Source organism: Tursiops truncatus, chromosome 6 (genome assembly GCF_011762595.2).
Source record: "Tursiops truncatus isolate mTurTru1 chromosome 6, mTurTru1.mat.Y, whole genome shotgun sequence".
Lineage (NCBI taxonomy): Eukaryota > Metazoa > Chordata > Mammalia > Artiodactyla > Delphinidae > Tursiops > Tursiops truncatus.
In genome coordinates, this window is record NC_047039.1 from 22783182 (window position 1) to 22804946 (window position 21765).

Genomic DNA, 21765 nt, shown 5'->3' on the forward strand with positions numbered 1-21765 from the left:
GCAGCTTACCGCTAGCCATCCATTTTACATTTGGTAGTGTATATATGTCAGTGCTACTCTCTCACTTCATCCCAGCTTCCCTTTCCACCCCATGTCCTCAAGTCCATTCTCTACATCTGCGTCTTTATTCCTGCCCTGCCACTGAGTTCATCAGTACACACACATATTTTTAATCAGTGTGAAAGTCTTTGACTTTTAATTAGTGGGTTTGATCCATTCATGATTGTTGTGACCAATGAGGTGTTTGGACCTATCACTGATGTTTTGTTTAATGTTTTTTCTTTCCCTTTCATTTGTGCGTTTTAATTTTTTTCCTTCTTTTTGCTGGTGGGGCTATTTAGTTTGGAAGTTGATCATTTCATTCTTATTTTTATAGTGCCTTACAATTTCTTACACATGTATGTAAACTTACATTTTTCTACTGCTACCTAGAATTTGTTCTGGCCCTACTTTCACAAAACACAACTGCCTTTAGCAAGCTTCCCTCATCCTCTTCAACCACTCTTTTTGATCTGTCCCCTACCAGCCCTGTTGAGGTCTTCTGAGATTTTAGCTCCCCATCATTGTAAAAAAAATATTTGGAGTTATGCATCAATAATTATTAAGTCATAAGGCATACCTGTAAATTTTTTTGATTCTTTTCATATCATTGTTTCTCGTAGCCCACATCCCTCTGTTTCTTGTATTCCCATTTTCCTGGAATAATTCTTTCAGAGAGCATCTGTGGGTGGTTAACTTTCTGAGTCTTTGTTTTGCCCTCCCACTTGAATGGTAGTTTGGATGGATATAAGATTCTTGGCTTAGTACTTCTCAGTCTTCTGATGTTATTTGTTTTCATGTATTTGATGCTGAAAGAGAACTTTCTTTGTAAGTAACCTATTTTCTTTCCCCCTCATGGAATGTTTTCAGAATGTTTCTCTCTTGGTCCTTTTGTACTGAAATATGAAAAAAGTGGATCTTTCTTCATATTTCTTCTTGAGCCTTGTAGCCTCCCTACAATACTATAAATTTTACTCTCTTTGTTCTTAAATATTTCTTTCCCTCTACTTTTTTCTTTTCTTTTCCTGGAATTCCTGTGAGGTTGATGCAGGGACTTCTGCATCTAAATTCCACAAATGTACACTCTCTTTTGTATTTTAATCTCTTTGGCGCTAGGAGGTTGTCTTCAGTTCTGGGAGGTTTTCTAGGCTCCATTGTCCAGGCTTTCACAATTCTTCAGTTTTGTACATCTCTGGAGCCCATTGATTGAATTTTCTATGTAGTAAAAACCAGGTAGACATGGGATGGAAAAATCAAACTCTCATTCCCTGTGGTTACCAAAACTTAGAAAATAATGCCTCAGAATACACTGAAGAAAAAAAGTGTAGGAGATATATATATATAAATAAAATAAAATTAGATAGTCTTATTAAATGTGGTAAATAATATCTGAAATGGAAACAACTCTAATGTTTATGGATACAAAAACTTAATAATAAATGTAATTCTCTTCAAGGTAATATATGAAATTTTGATCGTAATCCAAATAGTTTTTGAGGGCAGGAGAACTTGACAAAATGATCTTAAAGTTCTCAAGGAAAAATATATACAAGAGACACAGAAATTGACAAATGACATAGAATAGAGTTTAGGTAAAAGTCCATACAGAAATAGGAATTTGATATACCACAAAATTGGCACATCAATCCAGGAAGACATGGATGAATTATTAAATCAGTGGTACTGATATAAGTAATAGTCCATTTGGAGGCTAGTATTATAATTCATGTCATAGCCTGTATAGACAAATTCCAAATCGATAAAAAAGGTAAATGAAAAACATTAAAGTGAATGTATAGATAAATGATTAATATTGTTAAAATAAAATTTGGGAGAATATTGTAAGAATCTAGGGACACAAGACCTTCTTAAGCAAGACAGGGCATTCCAAAGCCATACAGAAAAGGATAGACATGTGATCACAGTAATTATTACCATATTTCTACAGTAACAATTCTTTTAGGTAAAATGTAGAAACTGGCCATCAAAAGAAAAATGACTGAATGGGAGATTAATATCACATTAATCTATAAGAAAAAGATAAAAAACTTAATAGAAAATTGGGCCAAAGATATGAATAGTCAATTAACAGAAAAAGAAGTGCAAATAGCCAATAAACAAATGAAAAAACTACATAATCTTATTAGATATCAAAGAGATTCAAATTAAAACAAAACAAAAAAAAGAAATCTTTGCCCATGAGAGGCAAAGGTTCAAAAGACTGATGCTGTCCACTGTTATGAAGGATAGAGAAATAAACTTTCTTAGACATTGGTGCTGAGAGAACAAATTGCTACAGCCCCTTGGGAGGGTAACTCAACTCGGCGATGGTGGTGGTGGTGTTCACGTAGGACTGCAAACGTGGTGGTGGTGGTCATCATGTAATTCCCTGAAGTTGGTCATGGTCTTCATGTAACTGTGACAGCAGTGGAGGTACTGACATATCTGTGAAGGTCGTGGTGGTAATCATATAACTCTGAGAAGTTAGTCTACATGTTACTCTGTTACATTTGTCATGGTATTCACATGGCTTTGCGTTAGTGTTGGAGGTGGTATTCACAAGAATCTGTGACACTGGTTGTGGTCACGTTCATATAACACTGCAGAGTTGGCTGTGTTATTCAAATAATTCTGCAAAGTTGTTGTTGGAGGTATTCATGTGACTCTGCAATAATCAAGGTGATAGTATTCATCTAACTCTGCAATGTTGGTCATGTTATTGGTTATTCTGTGAAGTGGGTGCAGGTGGTCTTCACATAACTCTGCTGTGGTGGCCATGATATTCACATAACTGCAATGGTGTGGTGCTGATGATATTCAATTGATGTTGGATGTTGGTTATGGTATTTATACAACCTGTGGTGTTGGTTGTGGTAGTCACATAACTCAGTGGTTTCGTTGGTGGTAGTCTTCCCATAACCTCATCATTGGCTGTCTATTCCCAAAGCTCTGTGACTTTGGTCATGGTATCCACATAACCCTGTCATGGTGGGGGTGTTTGCATACACATAATCAGCAACTGTGGTAGGTGCGTTCATGTGGTTTTATGATGTTGTTGCTGATGTTATTTCCATGGCTCTGTGGTTGGCCAGGTGTTCACATTTCACATACTACCATGGTGGGGGCAGAGGTGGTGTATGATGAGGCAACCCAAGATGGCTGTTCTTTGTTCTTTGTGCATTCCCTGCTTGACCAGTACTTGCTTCACTTACACCCTACTCACATGGCTGACCTTCCTACATACTTGCCCTCAGTCCAAGCTAGTGATCATTCTGATCTTTAGATCAAGGCATCTCCACTGTGATAGCTTATCAAAGGGGCGGTGAGGGATGTGATCCTCTGCTGGTTTCCCTGGTAACTGATTGCCAACCTGATGTCAATTCCCCCTATAATTGGTAACCTCCCTCTACCCTGGGAGTGAAGACTACTGCCATGTCCTGCCTGCCCTCTGCTGCACACGGCAGGTTGTCACTCTAGGACCTTGCTTCAGACCTGTAAGATCCCCCTATCCATTAAATTGTTGATGTCTCTGTCACTGACTCCGAGCTCTTTCTTGGGTCTTGAGGCTGGGCAAGTGCAGGGCTTGCAGGCCTGTAGGGTGCAGCCCAACAGGTGGTATTCAAATAACTATGTGGCAAAGGTCGTGTATTCACATGACCCTGCAACGTTGGTGGAAGTTGTATTCACAGATGCTGTGAAATTCATCACGGTATTCCTATAACCTTAAGACGCTATTTTGTTATGGTGTTGGCATAATTGTGCAACATTTGTGGTACTACTCACATATCTTGTGTTGGTGGTGATGGTGTAATTCAGATAACACCAGGACTTGGTCATGGAACTTACATAGCTCTATGACAATGGTAGTGTTGGCATTAACATATCACTGTGAGGTAGTGATATTCCCATAACTGAGAGAGCATTTACAGAATTCACATTATGCTGTGGTGGTGTTGGTAGTATTTACATATCTCTGCAATGTTATAAAGTGGTCTTCAATAACTCTGTGACAGTGGGCATAGTAATCAGATGATCTACAGTGGCCACGTCATATTCACACATCTGCAATGGTGGTCATGGGGTTTCCCTAAGCCTGTGACCATGGATGTGGAATTTGCATAACCCTGCAATGGTGGTGGTGATGGTAGTCATATATCTCTGAGAGATACTGACACAACTTTGCCACTTTGGTGGAAGTAATTACTTTGGTGGAAGTAGTTAACATTAATTTGTAATGTTGCTGGTGGTGGTATTCACTTATCTCTGGGATGTTGTGTTGTTCACATAACTGTGACAGTGTTGGGTGTGCCAATCTTATAACTCGGTAAAGTATATTGTGGTCTCCACATACCTTAGTGACAGTGGTCGGCATATAACTCTGCTGTGGTGGTGATGGCATCCACACAACTCTATAATAGCAGTCACATAATGATGCACTGTTGTTCATTGTTTTCATGTGACTTGTGACATGGTTGTAGTATTACATAATTCTGCAATGTTGGTCATGGTATTCATGTAACTTTGTGATGATGTTGCATAAGTCTTCGACTTTGGTGGTGGAGGTAGTCATATAACCCTGCGATGTTAGTCTTTGTATTCACATGATTCTGAGATGTTGTCATTTTAATCACATGACTCTGCAATGTTAGTGGTCGTCTAATTTGTATGTCTCTGTGACCATTCATGGTACTCACATAACTGATGAAGGTGACAGTGTTTAAAAAACTCTGTGACTGTGCAGTGGTTAGAGTAATAGTCACATTTCAGAGAAGTTTAAAGTTTTGTTTAAAGTTATATAAGAATATATGACAGAGCCAGGCTCAAATTCAGGCTTTCTGAATAATTCAAATGCAGTCTTTTCTGTACTACACCATGAGATCTCTTCCTGTTAAGTCTAAATTTAAAGACATTGGTATAAAACATCTGTACCGTCAAACTCCCCAAAGGCTTTGAAACACAAATATTCTATCTCTTCCACTCCAGTGGTGTGTCTATAGCTTTAGTTGTGGCCATATATTCACATATACACATACATTTTCACGTGTAAAACTGATAAAAAGTTTAGCTACAAATTTAGATGTGTAAGTTGAAATTCTGAAAATTTATGTTAAATTATGCAGAAGAGGTCTTTCTGGTAGGCCAAAATAAAGTACCTTTGGGGGTAATCTATAGTTTATTCATATAACCCAAAATACATTTATTAAATAATGAAGTTTAATGTTGGCCAAAATGTTGGTATTATAGTGTTTTCATTCTTTCTTTAAAATTATAAACTTCTAGAAGCTTTGTAAAACACTAGAAATGTGATGCTGGAATGTTGGAGTTTGGGTGGTGGTTACATGACAGGTACATGTTTAAACAATCATTGAATTATACATTTAAGATTTCTGGAGACTTCCCTGGCAGTCCAGTGGTTAAGACTTCGCCTTCCAATGCAGGGGGTGCGGGTTCAGTCCCTGGTTGGGGAGCTATGATCCCACATGCCTCATGGCCAAAAAACCAAAGCATAAAACAAATTCAATAAGGACTTTAAAAAAGGTCCACATCAAAAAAAATCTTGAAAAACACAAATTTCTGCATTTTACAGCATGCTAGTTATACCTTGACAAAAGTTTTTGCAAATGTATTTCTAAAGAAAGCGAAAATACTAATGGATTTCAGAAAAGTTAAGCATAGTGTCAAATGTCAGCACTCAGGGTATTTGCTGATGGGTGTGAGTTATTACTTTTATTACTTTTATAGAAACGGAACAAAGTGTCACCATGAATAAAAAGTTAAAATGTGGCTAAGAAATGTGTATGCCTCCCAAAATGGCCTTGTTGTAGTTAGGAATTGTCTCTTCATGTCAGTTCTCAGTGTTCATGATTTACATTTTCTCGCCTTGCAGTACTTGGGGTGCATTGAAGTTCTTCGCTCAATGAGGTCACTTGACTTCAGTACAAGGACACAAATTACCAGGTAAGCCCTCTTGAAAATGGACTCCTGTGATTTTACTTTGGAAAGGAATGCTTTCTGAGGTTAACAACTAGAAATTTCCAGAGGGGAAGTCTGCCCCTTGAGTGCTGGTGACTGGCGACAGGGAGTCAGCACCCACTGTTTCAAGTCTCTTTAGTGTTCATCCATGTTTGTGACATGTGTGTCTTAATACAAAGCCCCCTGAAGGACACTCTCCACTTCTAAGCTCTTTTTATAATTAAGCTGGAGCGTTTATGTTTTTTTCTTTAATAAATGAAACTCTAAGACCAGATTGATATTTTAAAATCTACTGAACTGTGTTATTTCTTTTTAAAAAGAAAATCAAGATGTCAGAGAGAATTTCCAACAGTATACATAGGGAATAAAATGCATAGAATTGGAAGTAGAAATCTTAATGGGAGTAGCAATTTAGAAAGCTGACCAATTATTTTAAGGTGTCAGTGGTTTTGAACAGGTTTATATATTCTCCAACATCAACTAGATTTTAAACTTCTTGAGGGTCAGTTCTGTTTTTGACCATTGTTTTTAAAAAATTCATAGTCTAGTAGAACGTGTACCTTTAGAAAAATGCCAATTTCAAGTCATCTTGAAGAAGAGAACCGGAAAGCTAGGACTGAGTCTGTGAAATAGCTACATTTCTGAGGGCAATGAGCTTATATTGCTTTGGCAGTCGTGGAATTGTTTAATCTAAATAGTGATATCAGAAAATGCCTCATTTTTATTTCATTCAAATCTCTCTATTGGATACCTTTGGATTAGCAAGCCAAAAAGTAAAGATTGAGCTTTAGAAAGCAATTATTGGTAGTAATTAGCTACTCAGTAGTGTACATTGCCTCAATTCTATGCTTTAAGCACAACGATGAAACCTCTTCTTGCTCATTGAAGAAATTCGTGTTCAAAGGGTTGAAGTTCCCCTTCTCTCTAAAGCAACTCAAGACACACGTATTGGGAGCACACCGACAGTAGTAATCTATACCAAGGGAATAATCCATCTCTACATATTTGTACAAAATGGTTTATGGAAATTGCCAAGGCAAAGAATGGTATTTTGAAGTGAGAGCATTTAAAAGAAAAGTTTGAATGTTTAATCAATCATTCATTCATCCCAGCCATGAAAAATGCACGTGCCGTGCGGGGTGGGCAGAGTGCTTGCCCGTGGGCCTGGGGATACTGGAACCTGTGACACTGGTCACCTTCTCATGGGTGGTGGCAGTGTTTTTTTTAAAAACTTACAAAAAATTGAAGTATATTTGATTTACAGTGTTGTGTATGGTGCATTTTTTTAAAAGACAATTGTCGACCATTTCTACTGAATTCACTTTATAGATATTAGAACTTCTGAGATGATTTTATGTCATTTTAATTCTTCTGCTGTATTTATCAAGTGTTTACTGTGGCTGTGCACATGCAGCATATGCTGGCCAACTTGGGCTGTCCTGCTTTGCAAGACCTCCTGGTTTGGGGGCAGAAAGATGCACATGCAAATGACTGAGGGGCCTGCGAGGGGCGCAGAGCAAGTCGGGCTCCTCAGGAGTGGAGGTGGGTGGGGACCAGTGAGCATGCCCAGTGTGCCCTTGGATGAAGGTCTCAGCACTATTTGAGACCACCTATAGTAGTGGTAGAAGAAAGCCGTGGAACAGATATCCAATCCCATTCCATTTAGATTTCAGCAAAGGTACAGCAATGTAATGGGCCAAGTGGAGTGCCATTCTTTGACTCAGAAAACTTGGTGCTGCATTCTGGTTATACCATAATTGCTTTGGGTTTATTAGACTTTTAAGAAAAAATCAATTTATTTATCTTAATTGAAGTATAGTTGATTTACAATGTTGTGTTAATTTCTGCTGTACAGCAAAGTGAATCAGTTATACATATATATATATATATATATATATATATATATATATACATTCTTTTGGGTTTATTAGATTTTTGAAAACGATGTTTGCTTTTCTTTATGATGCTTTCTATTGTTTGCCTCATTTTTATTGTGTGACATGTTTCTTATTTTAGTAATAGCCAGAGACCACTTGTAGGAAACAATTTGACAAGTCAGCATCAGAAAGAAGCCTTTGCACCCAGGACAGGAACGCCCAATGATGTCCTGTAGACGTGGCATATTTTAAAGCCTATGTGGTAGCTGAGTGTTAAACACCCTATGATTAAACTCTACCACCGAGGTTTACTTTATATACTAAAGTCATTCTTGAAAGGTTTTAGGGAAATCTAATGTAATTGTTATATTAGGCCTTAGTAAAACCTGTTTCCAAAGCTTCTTAGCCATGCCTTTCATAAAAATACATATATATATATATATATAGCTTTTATAAGGAAACAACCAATCCCTACTCATCTGTTCCGCTATTTCAAGGTTTGGGTGTGTCTTTTAGAGGCTCTGACAGCCAAACCAGATGTCCTTTTGTTGGGGTCAGTTTAGTTTTATGCTGTTCCTGAGTTGGGGTTCAGATTGATTGTGGTGCTTGCAATCACATCAGCATTGGATTACTGATCTCTTACTAATAGGTCACTTTAAAAACTACCCGGGAGCTGCCATTGTTGGTGACTGTTAATGGCCTTGCCCTCCTAGCGCTCTGGGCAGAGGCTCTTGGTGACTCGTTCACAGTAATCAGTGCCCGCCGTGTGGAGGAGATGGCCTGTATGTGGAGCCCAGCTCTGCTAATTTCTACCCCAATGGTTGTTGTGGGAAATAGAACAATTTCTATATCTGATGCCCACAGGACAGGCCCTGGCAAAAGGGCAGCCTTGTTTAAGTGTTTGCTCCGTCCTGTTGCCTGAGCTTGTATTCAACACGTACTGGGACACAAGACCCCAGTGTCCAAAGAAGTGAGAGTTGGCAAGCATGGGGGCATTTGAGGGCATATAGATCGTGGCCTCGACAGCCACTGCTTCCCCGGGTCAGCCTGCTGGTGGGGTACATGGAGGAGTTGAGAGATTCAGTATTTGTGAAAGTCTGCCCAGGGGACAGATGCACACCAGAAGAAGAAATATCTCCTGTAGAAGAACTAGCTTCCCAATGTGCCCCTGGTCACACACCCGGCATGGCCTCACAGAGGGCGAATCTCTTGAGCTCCTTCCCCTCAATGTGCCCTCTGTCCGGGAAGACTCCCTACTCCCTTATGACAAGGCACTGTTAAGGCCATATAGGAATCCCGCTGCCGAAGGTGGGCCACTCTAGAGCTTGTGGCAACTGCCCTGTGCTCCCTGCCCCCCCACCAGGAGCACGTCACAGTCCTTGAAACCCACAAGGGACTGTTCTTCCCGCGTAGATTTCACACCGTGCTGTGCAGCCCCTGAGGGCCTTGGGGGAGGGTCTTAGCTTGGTGTCACCCTGGGGAAGGTGGGGGTCCCAAGCAGGGAGGACCCAGGTCCCCAGTCAGAGGTCAGTCAGAGACCTCGGCTTTCATCTGAGTTAAGCCACTGGGTCTCCACACGAGGTGACTGTGGTACAATGCTGATAGCCACTGCTCCGGCGACTGGCCACTCTGCCCATGGGAACCACAACCTGCATCTCCCTGAGACGTCCTCTCCTGCGATGTCCTCTCCTGCGACTTCTCTCACCTTGCCTTGGGGGAGGGGTTGAACTGAGTTATTGTACTTCCCGTCAGAGCGAGATGTGCCTCATCAGATGGGGCCCACTCCGGGGAGATCGAGCTCTCGGTCTGACACTTGGAGAGCAGCCTGTTGGGCCACCCTGCAGGGCGACAGGAAGCTCCCATGTGCTGTGGTCATGGGAATAACACGGCCTTACTTTCTTTCCCCCATCCCATCTGCTAATCTTTATTTGATTTATCGTGTTAAATTTTATCTATTATGGGAAATCACCTTAAGCCGTTTTTAGGGCATGGAAGGCTATAAATATATACGCAGTTAAACCCAGAGCACTCAGCAAGGTGGTCCTTCTCCAACAGTAAGTGTGAACATCTGATGTGTATTTTTGGTTCTAAATGACCCCAGCTGTTCTCCTGCACTGCTTGGACTCATCCGATAACTGCTGAGTTTGCTTTCCACTCAGGCCCATGGAGACATGTGGGCTCAGTGTGCGTGGTTTTGCTACACTTCCTGGGTGAGCGTCTATTAATAAAATGTTGTCCAGGGCCCACGACAAACCTGCTTTTCCAAATTGTAGAGAGTAAACAGTTGGATCTAGTTAACGGTTTTCGTTTCCCTCATTTTAAAGTTGTCATATTTTCAATGGGCCCTGAAGATACTGGTCTGGCCCAGACCTTGGCCAGCACTGCCCGTGGATGTGACCACTCCCTAGCATTCCGCTTTGCATCCACACACTGGAGGGTTCTACTTTGGAATTGGGGCTTTTCAAAAATTCCCCAGGAGCATGCATAAACTCCTTTTGGTTTGAAACCAAACTCAAAATTTGTAAAAGGAGAACATTCTTCTTTGGGGAAAGTATTTCCTTCTGTTCTTATTCAACCTATTGATGGGGTCTCCGGAGACTTTTATCGTGGATGCTAGCACATGTATTGAAGTTCAGAGTCACCTGGCCACGATCTTCTCATGTTACCACAGCCGGAGGAGGCAGAGTGTAATGGACACAGAATCAGCCGTGAGCTGGTGAGTGGGACTGAACTCTGTGACACTGGATCTTCTCTGTCTGATGTTTCATGAGGGGACTTTGGTTAGAAGGTAGATGTGTGACCACGTGGAACTGGTCTGACAGTGCTGGGCACTGTGATAGCTGCAGGGCCGTGAGTTTGAACAAAATAGCCGGCACTGTCTGGAGGCGGAGGGGAGAAGGGAGCCCAGAGACGAGGTGTTCAGAATCACGGATGCTCCTGCTACAGTGAGAATGGCGACCTGGCTTGCAGGGGCATTCCTCGCCAGTCAGGTGCATGGAGGGGTCCATCCTCAGCCTGAAGGAAGGCAAGTCAGACGGCCTCGGTGCAGCGTCTCCACTCTGTCCACCCTCCCTTCCCCGAGTTGACCTGGCAGGCTTGGTAACACTCACTCCTCCAGTCACTTCTGGCTCAGTGCTCTCAAAAAGAAGAGAAAAAGGCCAAGGTAAAACCTTTCACCATGCAGTCCTTCAGCTCCATCCAGTCCCCGCACATCCTCATCCGTGTGCATCCATCCCAGCTGCAGTGCATTTCCCCTCGTGTACTTGAAGGCCCCCCGGCACCGTGCGCCCTCGTTGGACTTCCTGCAAGAGAGGGGCCAACCAGGCTGCGGGCCAGGTGCCCTGGCCCCCTCCCCCCACACCGTATCCACTGCAGCCCTTCACCATCTCGCTTCAAACATTTGTGTCGTGTGGCCATTTCATCACCAGTTCATGGGGATCAGAGCAGTGCACAGGGTGTGGTTTGGGAAAAGGCCATATTTACTAACAAGATATTTGTGTTGTTTGTGGAGGCTTTCCCATCCTCAGGGCAGCATTCACCTGTGAGGAGCTGTGGGGGCAGAAGATGGATGCAGAGGACGAAGGGCAGGTAAGGCGTTGGACACCTCTGCCTCTGGGAGAACTGCACACAGTCCAGGGAATGACACGGGGTCTGGTTGCACTACCCTGAACAGTAGAAAGATGGAAACCCCCAGGAAGGGTGGGGGGGGGGGGCTCTGAACATCTTCTTTTCAGGTTTGGGGTGATCGTTCCCTCTTGGACTGTGACATGGACTCCACATGCTGCACCAAACCGGCAGGACTTTGGCTCTGTAGCTTTCTCACTTTGCAGACTGAGAGGAAGAATTTGGAAGTCCCTTTTTTGTAAACCCATCGTATCAGTGATGTTAAGATGTGTGCTTGACACCTGGCAGGTGACATGGAAAACAAGGCTGACTTTTGCTTAGGTGCCTTGGTGCTCCATGGATCTGATCTCTCCAATTAGACTCCTCGGTCATAATATTGGAGAATTCCTTTTTCACTACAAAATAAACACCTGTAATGTTGATTTAAGTTCAACATGCCAGGAAAAGGAGCAACTCTGTAAAAGTCTTCCCTGAGGCTGGTTGACTCTCAGGATTAGAAAGGAGAGCGGCAGGTGTGAACAGCCTGCACACCCGTCCCTCTGTACTCGACTAGTGCAGGTTGGTTAACTTGTGATTTTAGCCTTACTGGCTCGTTCTAAATTTACTTTTTCTGAACACGTTTTTCAGACTGAGTCTCTCGAAGCCTTCCACCCCCAGGGGGACGAGGCCTGGCAAGGGGGGGAGTTAGTGTTTTCTCAGTTTAGAATTCTTTTTGAAAACACCAGCTTGCCTGCGTGCAAACGCATCCGGGCTTTGGATGAAGCAGGCTGAGTCCTTCCGCTTTACTTCTACATCGTTACTCAGGGCTTAACACCAACCAGAATAGTTGTGTGCCCCTGTGCCTCCTTCGTCATCATTTACGTGCGAGAATGTGCTAGACAGGGGTGCATGGATCACAGGTGCCCAAGAAACCACGACCAGGGAAAGAGGTCCAGAGTCACAAGGCAGTGGGACAGGCAGCAGGAAGCATGGGAAAAGTACCTCAGAAACATGGAAGAAGGTCCCTGGGGCCTGGACAAGTCTGGAAGGACTTCCTGGGGAAGGGAGCATTTAACCCCTGGTGAATTTCTCCCCCGACCACATGGCAGACCAGAAGGAAGCATAAAACTGAGGCAGTTGCTTCCACTTGGGCCCCACAAGGGGTTCTGCCTGTCTGCCTCTGTGCAGTAATTCTAATGCCTGACAAAGGGTGGGGCCTGAGTCGGACGCCATGAAGGAACACAGGGAACCGTCTGCACCCATCTGAGGTCCTGCCCCGAGCCCGGCTGCCTTAGGACATCTGGGCCCTGGGGCAAAGGGACACTGGTGTCTGCTTTCCGATAGGCCTCAATTTCATGTTCTGTCTCTTCATGCTAATACATGTTGAGGCATTCACACGCTTTGTGAGGATTAAATGAGACATTACTTCTGTAAACACCTGGCACAGGCTATGTACAGGAAAGGTCTCAAGGCCATTCCCTTGACCAGACCCACACGTACAGGTATGTGCCTTAATCTGTCCTCTGAGCAGACCCTGAGACTTGGTGTGGGGAGCGTACTAGGGAGGGTGTGGTAGGGAGCAGAGGGTGGGAGTGGGCTGAGGGTGCTGGCAAAGCCTCTATCAAAGCAGCAGAGGCCAGACCCTGGCCCTGGAGGCAGCGTGGCCATGCTTATGCAGACATCCCTGGAACCTAGAGTAGGCTGGGGGCTGTGAGATGACAGCTCTGGCTGAAGGCTTGAGGCTCCAATCACTCAGCTCCTGGGCCTGTCTCTCTGAATTGGAGTTTTCTCTTGGGACCTCCTCTCTGAGCAACTGTCCCAGCCTGATCTTTGGACAGCAGTCTGCTGACCCACATAGCAGAGCTGTATTTACATGGTTGGGGTTCCTCACCTAGCAGGTGAGTAAAGGGATCCTTGCATACTGGACCAGAATTACCTCTCACCAGAGAGGTGCATTCCAGCTTCTCATTACCTCTCAGCATTGGTTTCTTGCTCATGGAACAGGGATGTAACCCACATAAGCAGGCTTGTTGAGAGTCTTAGAAATGAGACCTACATGGGGCTGCACCTGGCACACAGTAGGTATTCAGCAAATCTGGATACGGTTTTTACCATGGATTTAATTTTGCCGTTCACTCTTTCCAAATTTCTGTATATGATAATATCAACTGCAGATTGATATTACTCTAATTATCAATATCAATCAATTCAATTCAGGGTAGCTTTTCTAGCTGAAAAGAAACTTTGGTTTGATGCAACAAACTGAAGTTACTGAAAAGGATAAAATATTTGGTAATGTGGCATTAATTTTCACTTGAGCCAATATTATCTAGTATTTCATTCTATCTTCCTGCTTTGCCAATTGCTGCTGCTGCTAATAATAATAGCACTGGTATTGAATACTTACTGTATTGCTCTAAGCATGTTATTCATTCATTCAACAAATTTTTATTGATCACGTACCATGTCTAGTCACTGTTTAGATATTAGGAACAGAGCACTAAATAAGAGCAAACCTTCTACAGCAGAGAGAGAAAATAAGCACACAGACATATACAAAAGAAGGGTGTTAAGGTGAACCACATGAACTTATCGCTTTTGTAGTTGAAAGTCATCAAATGTCAGCCATTTCATGTCGTTTGGCGTAATAATTTCAGATAGTGGTGAGAGCGTGTGGGGTCTTCTCTCAGGATCCCTGGGAGGCGGGTTGTGTGCATTTTGGAGATGAGGAAGCTGAGGATCAGAAAGTTTAGAAAAACTGTCTAAGATCACAGAGCCAGGAAGTGGCAAACTCGAGATTGGAACCAGAGCAAGTCGGAATCTAGAATCAAGAGTCTCCTGTTGCTGCTTGATCAAGAGGGTTGCATCCTTCAGGAAGCCACAAGTGCTGGCAAACACCAGACACACTGGGCCGGGGGGCACACTTGGAAGAAGGAAATTCGATGTTAATTATAAAACTCCTTTCCTGACCCACAGTGACATGATGGTCTTGAGCAGGGCACAAAGAAAATGAGGCACTTGCAGTCCAGTTGGGATGAATGGGGCAAATATACATAAGGAAAATGGTCAGTTGGGGGGCAGAGTGGGCTCTGCAAAGACTGTGCTACTCCTATTCTACTTGCTTTATTCATCCTGGGAATGTTTGTCCTGTGCTTCAGCAGCACTTCATTGAATTTCACTAAATAATGGAAAGAAATATAATAAATGTGTCCTTAAAAACTTTTCATATGAAAAGTTTGTAGAAAGGATGAGGCCCTTGCCACCTTAACTAGCTCAAAGTGAGTAGGGTGGGTTAGAACGGGGAGAGGGGAAGTGGGAAGCAGGTGACTGGGGGGTGAGAGGATAGATGAGATGAGGAAGGGTGGGCTGGGTGAGGGGCTGCGAAATGGGAAAGGCTGCGTAGGAGTGGGGTGAGACGGGGTGGGCTGGGTAAGGTGGAGGGGGCTGGGTGGAAAGGACAAGGTGCCATCTTTCTCTCCCAGAGGTTCTGGGCGAGTCGTATTCCTTTTCTCGCCTTGACCATTGGAATAAACCGATTCTTATCTTTTTCCCAAACTAGAAAATACAGACATTATTCTACTTCCTTGTTTCTCCTTTCATTTCAAACACTGGTTAACACTTTGTCAGGATGACCCCATCATCATAATTTTCTGGCAAGCTGGTTATGGAGATCAGGGGCAAGTTATGTAGCTGTCTCTCCCAGTGAGGGCATAGTGCCCAAGGGCATGAAAACTTCCAACCATGGGACCTGTTCCTATGAACCTGGGTGGAGATATCTTTCTACTGACAGTCTGCTGGCTGGGTGTGTCAAGGTCAACTGGGCATGCATGGACCGGCAGCTCAGGGCTTGGCATGGGCTTGGATCTCCAGTTGACTGTACAGATGAGCCAGGATCTCATAGGATGTGTGGCTAGGAAGGGCAAGTGGCTAGGATAAGTTCATTGAAATGTTGTCATTGAAATACAGAGAGAGGGGTTAGATACAGTGTCTAAGAGTTTAAGCTGAGCAAGTTGAGGACTTTGCAGAGCCTCATGTGCAAAGCCTCAAGATTTATTTGTTTGTTTGGTTATTTTTTTACTTCTTTAGCAGCTGGCTGTGTCTCCTGGTGAAACCTTTGGTTGGTAAAGACATGTCGCTCTTTACGTGAAGGTAGAGGAAACAGGAAACTTGTCAATTACCATGATGCCCTGCCGTGGAGATTCTGTTGCACTGGGTTGGGGCGAGGCCTTGGGTGATCCCCAAGGTGGCCTGCTAATATCTCTGGATGATGGCAATAAGAACAGAAAATCTTTGTCTCTTCTCTACCATATTACACCACATGAAAAGGAATTCTCACCTAACCTGGGCTCCACTGTACTATGGATTTCTTGAAGAATCCAGCAGGCTGGACATAGAGGGGCCACACAGATATGTCTGACCTGGGACAGGGTCCCCAAAGATTTAACACACATACACATATCATCTCATTTTCTAGAGCAGTGGTTCTCAAACTTGGACATAAATCAAAATCACCTGGAGACCTTGTTACACCAGATGGCTGGGCCCCACCGCCAGAGTTTTTCATCAGTAGGACTAGGGTGGGAGCTGAGAATTTCCATTTCTGTCGAGTTTTCAGGGGGTGCTTGATGCTGCCAGATCAGGTACCACACTTTGAGAAGCAACGTTCCAGAGTTCTATTTTTAACTTCTGAACCATTTGCAACTACCATCTATGAAGCCACAGTTTGAAAATAGGTCCATTTATTATTTTTCCAAGTGATCCCACTCATCCAAAAATTTTAAAAATGGAGAGCATACATGGCTTGGTGGCTTAGAATGGTTTAAATAGAATCCATAAGATGAATATGTGGCGTTCATTCCATACTCTCCTTGAGGACCATCTGGTATGGTGTATATTTATAATCCTCATGCCAGAAGCACATTTGTGTCAGAATGTACCCCTCTGATTGCTCCTTTTCTGACTCCTTCTCTGAGTTCACTTACCCCAAATATATCATTCCATAAGGAACCCTTTGCCCTTGCCGAGGGCAGCTAGTGTTGCAGGTTTTGGAGTCAGATTATCCGGGCTTCTACTAGGCTGAACAACATTTCAGCTGTGTGATCTTGTGCAAATAACTTAAGTTCTCTGTGTCTCACTTTCCCCATCTTTAAAATGGGAATCATAATGGTACCTTCTTCATTGGGTTGAGAAGAAATTGTGTTAATATCTGAAAAGCACTTAACATGCTGTCTAGTACCCGGAAGGGCTCAAGGCATGTTAACTAATACTGATATTTTCATTTTTATTATATCCTCTCGTTGTTGGTAATCTCATTGCTTTAAATACCACTTCTAGGTATATAAGCCACAAATCTGTATCTGTACCTCTGGATCTTCTCTTAAGTCCATCCCTGTATTTTTAGCAGCTGACTGGACCTGTGTCTTCTTGGAGATGCTCGGTCAGTCGCCAAGTCCTAAGCAACATATCTCTGCCTCTCTGTTCTGTTTACATCCGTCCATTCTCACCTCTATTACCATAGTTAGGCCCAGCTCACGTCTCCTTGAATGCTTGTCATAACTACAACCCACGCATTCTCCCGAAGTAGAAACCAGGGAGTCAGTCTTATATCATCTCTCCTCCCTGTTCAATTACCAATGCTGTTGATTCTCCCTTGGAAGCCTCCTGAATAATTTCTCTCCTTTCTTCTAGTCTCTCTCTCTCCTTCAATTCTCTTTCTACTTGCTAATCCTGAATGTGCCTGAAACATATTACTTCCTGTTAAGTTTCATTGTTTTATCCACTACCTGCAGAATACAATGAAAAATATTTTAATGTTATTCAATGTTCTATTTGACCTGCCCCAGCATAACTTTCCAAATATATTTCTTATAACTCTCCATTATGCCTCCTTTGCACAACCACACTGACCTACACACTGCCCCATTCTCTTGGTCCACTGTCACACCTCAAGGGCAAAGATTCAGCCACAAGAAGTATTTGCTTTTGCCTTGAGCTATAAGACCACTTTGTCTGAATTGCTCTACAGGCTTTTTACGTTCTTGCACATTGTATTAGACTTTTAAAGACACAGGCTATATTTCATCTACTCTAAAATACCATCTCCTATACAAAACACTTCATTTTTTATAACCACTAAAAAATAAAAAAGAAAGCACTGCCTATTAAAATATGACACAATGCTTTCACGTCACTTAGATTCAATTTACATAAATTGAAAAAGCTATTTTGGAATTTTGCAGACACAGATTTATATCATTATAATACTTCTACGTTTGTTAGAAGGAAAATATAAGTAAATGAAAAAGGTATTCCTAAAAATTTCTTCTATTTCAGAGTCTGAATATAGTGAATCTTCTTTTTTTTTGACTTAGAATCTTGCTATCTATGTTTTTTTTCTAGGCTTTATTGTCCTTTAGGCTATTTCAAGAGCATTAGAAATCAATAAAATTGGAATCAGAAAAAGAATAGAAAAGATATTTGAACCTGAAAAGTGTTTTTTAAAAAGCACTAAAATTGATAAACTACTACTTAGACTGGTCAAGGAAAGAGAGAGAAAATTCAGATTACAGGTAACAGCAAGGACACATTACTACAGATACTACAGACACTGCTAGAATAAGAAGGGAATATTATCAACAATTTTATATCAACAAATTGAATAACTTAGATAAAATGGACAAATTCCCTTAAAGTTACAACTACCAAAGTGGCTTAAAGAAAAAATAGGTAAACATAATAGGTCTGTATCTATTAAAGAAATTAAATTCATGGTAAAAACAACAAACAGGGAACTTCCCTGGTAGGCCAGTGGTTAAGACTCTGCACTTCCAGTGCAAGTGGCATGGGTTTGATCCCTGGTCGAGGAACTAAAATCCCACATGCCATGTGACGTGGCCAAAAAATAAAAATAAATTAATTAATTAAAAAGCAAAACCAAACAATAAAAAAACCTTCCCACAGTTTGCTAAATTCACTTATTAGTTCTAGTAGCTTTTATGTAGAGTCTTCAGGAGTTTCTATATAGATGATTATGTCATCTACAAATAAAGGCAGTTTTATTTTTTCCTATCTAATTTGTATGGCTTTTACTTTTCTTTTTTTCTTGTCTTACTGCACAGACTAAGATCTCTAGTACAATGTTAAATGAGTTGTGAAAGTAGACATTCCTGCCTTGTTCCTGATATTAGAGGGAAAGTATTTAGTTTTCCACCATTAACTGTAATATAGCCTATAGGGTTCTTGTGGATGTCTTGTTACCAGATTAAGGAAGTTTCCTTCTATTGGTGGTGTGCTGAGAGTTTTTATCATGAATGTGTGTTGAATTTTATCAAAGGCTTTTCTGCATCTATTGACATTTTCATATAGTTTTTCTTTCTTAGTCTGCTGATATGAGTAATTACATCGATTGATTTTTTTAATGTTGAACCAACCTCTCAAGCCATGGATAACCCCTCAAGTTTACAATGTATTATTATCTTTTTGATATATTGCTAGACTCAATTTGCTACTATGTTGTCAGGGTTTTGTATGTAAGTTCACAAGTTATTTTGTTTTTGTTTTTGTTTTATAATGCCTTTGTCTGATTTTGGTATCAGGGCAATGTTGGCCTCAAAAAATGAACTGGGAATTGTTCCCTCTTATTTTCTGGAAGAGACTGTGAAAAATTGGTGTTATTTCTTCTTTAAATGTTTGGTAGAATTCACCAATGGAACCATGTGCCCCTAAAGTTTTCTCTGTGAAAGGTTTGTTTTGTTTTTTTAAAAAAAATATTTATTTATTTTTATTTTTTGGCTGTGTCATGCCCATTTCTGTGAGAAATGCTATTGGAATTTTGATAGGGAGTGCACTGAATCTGTATATTGCTGTATATGGTATGGATATTTTAACTGTATTAATTCTGTCAATCCATGAGCATGGAATATCTTTCCATTTATTTGTACCCTCTTCAATTTCTTTCATCAGTGTCTTACAGTTTTCAGTGTACAGATCTTTCACCTTCTTGGTTAAATTTATTCATAAGTGTTTTATTCTTTTTGATGCAATTTTAAATGGGATTGTTTTCTTAATTTCTTTCTGATAGTTCATTGTTAGTGTGTAGAAACACAAATGATTTTTGTGTATTGATTTTGTTTCCTACAACTTTACTGAATTTGTTTACTAGTTCTAACAGTTTTTTTTGGTGGAGTCTTTAGGGTTTTCTATACATAATATGTCATTTGCAAATAGAGACGGTTTTACTTCTTTCTTTCCAGTTTGGATGCCTTTCATATATTTTTCTTGCCTAATTGCTCCGGTTAGAACTTCCAGTACTATGTGGTATACAAGTGGTAAGAATGAGCATCCTTGTCTTTTTCCTGATCTTGGAGCAGCTTTCAGGCTTTCACCATTGAGTATGATGTTGGCTGTGGGTTTGTTACGTATGTCCTTTATTATGTTGAGGTATGTTCCCTCTATACACAGTTTGTTGAGAGTTTTTATCATGATTGGATATTGAATTTTGTCAAATGCTTTTCTGCATATACTGATATGATCATTATAATTTTTACCATTCCTTTTGTTAATGTGGTGTATCACATTTATTGATTTGCAGATGTTGAACCGTCCTTACATCTCTGGAATAAATCCCACTGGATCATGGGGTATGCTTTAATGGTTGTTGAATTTAGTTTGCTAATATTTTATTGAGGATTTTTGCATCTATGTTCATCAGGGATATTGGCCTATACTTTTGTAGAATTCACCAGTGAAGCCATCTGGTCCTGGGGTTTTCTGTGTTGGGAAGTTTTTTTTTTGTTTTGTTTTGTTTTTTTTGTTTTTGTTTTTGTTTTTTGCGGTACATGGGCCTCTCACCATTGTGGCCTCTCCTGTTGCGGAGCACAGGCTCCGGACGAGCAGGCTCAGCGGCCATGGCTCACGGGCCCAGCTACTCAGCGGCATGTGGGATCTTCCCGGACCGGGGCGCGAACCCGTGTCCCCTGCATTGGCAGGCGGACTCTCAACCACTGCGCCACCAGGGAAGCCCGGGAAGTTTTTGATTAGTGATTCTATCTTACTAATGGTCTGTTCAACAAAATCTTTATACATGCAAGAATATAGATAAATCTCAAAAGCACTGTGCTGAGTGAAAGAAGCCAGACACAAAAGGCTGCATGCTATATGATTCCATTTATATGACATTCTGGAAAAGGTAAAGCTAGAGGTGGAGATCAGATCACCAGTGGCCAAGGTCTGGAGGTCGGGGGGAGAGGATTGACCACAGAAACGGCACGGGGAAACCTTTCAGGGATAATGGAAATATTCTATCTTTTGATTTTGTGGTGGTTACATGACGGTACATACCTTTCAAAACTCATAGAACTGAACATCTAAAAGAGTGAATTTCACCTTATATAAAATATCTCAAGAAACCTGTCTTTCTACTATTGTCTCTGAAATTGTTTTTCAAACTAATGATACTCATTCTGCAAATTGTGATGTGTATATGCAGGAAATGGTAACTACATAATGACTGCTGCCTGGCCCACAGAGGTTTCAGAAATGTTAAGATATGAAAAAAATGTGCCTCTTAGAATCAATTCATTGTGCTTCCTTCTATTCCCTAGGGAAAAGAACCCTCTAAACTTTTAAGACCTTTGATAGCATCATCAGAGACGGAATTTTCCTTACACTTCACAGACTTTGATTAATAATTATTGGGTCAGTTAATGCATTTTACATCAGAGAAGCTTCTTAGACCTGAACTGGAAGGTGGAGAATTTTGTGCCTTGGGAAACATAGGGAGTGCACAGACAACAATCAGGCATAAAATTTTCACGAAATAACTCTATTCTGTGGATCAAGATGTATTCTTTTTTTTTTCTGGGTGTAAAAATGACACCAAGAAATTAATGTGTGCATATTGGTACAAAATTGGACTGTATAGAAGGAGTGTAACCTCCTACCCACAAACCCAGCACCACATTCCAACTTTCAGATGCACTCTTTTCACATTTTAACATCTCTGAAATCTGGATGCAACTATATTCAGTTGTATCTTAACCTATTCCTGCCCAGTGGACTACAGTTGTATGTTTGCTGTTATTTCTGAGCACCTGACAATCTGATTGCTGTTCATGTCAGCTCAGGTAGACAACTTTGACCCTCAATGGTCAGTCCACCAACCATTTAAGGGAACATGAGTCTTCAGAGTTGGTCAAAATCCTTCCCCCAAGCCCTTTTGGAAAGGCCAAGGGTTAACTCTTGCATAATAGGCTTCAGTGGCTTCTAAGAAAAT

The 21765-nt window shown here is 41.6% G+C and overlaps 1 protein-coding gene across 1 annotated transcript in view; it reads left to right on the plus strand.

Annotated features, from left to right (window-relative positions):
* Window positions 1-21765, plus strand: part of SHC3 (SHC adaptor protein 3) — a 145111-nt gene that overhangs the window by 37638 nt on the left and 85708 nt on the right. Inside the window, exon 2 of the mRNA XM_019936230.3 lies at window positions 5927-5997. Coding sequence (XP_019791789.1) covers window positions 5927-5997 — 71 coding nt within the window. The remainder of the gene's footprint in view (window positions 1-5926; window positions 5998-21765) is intronic.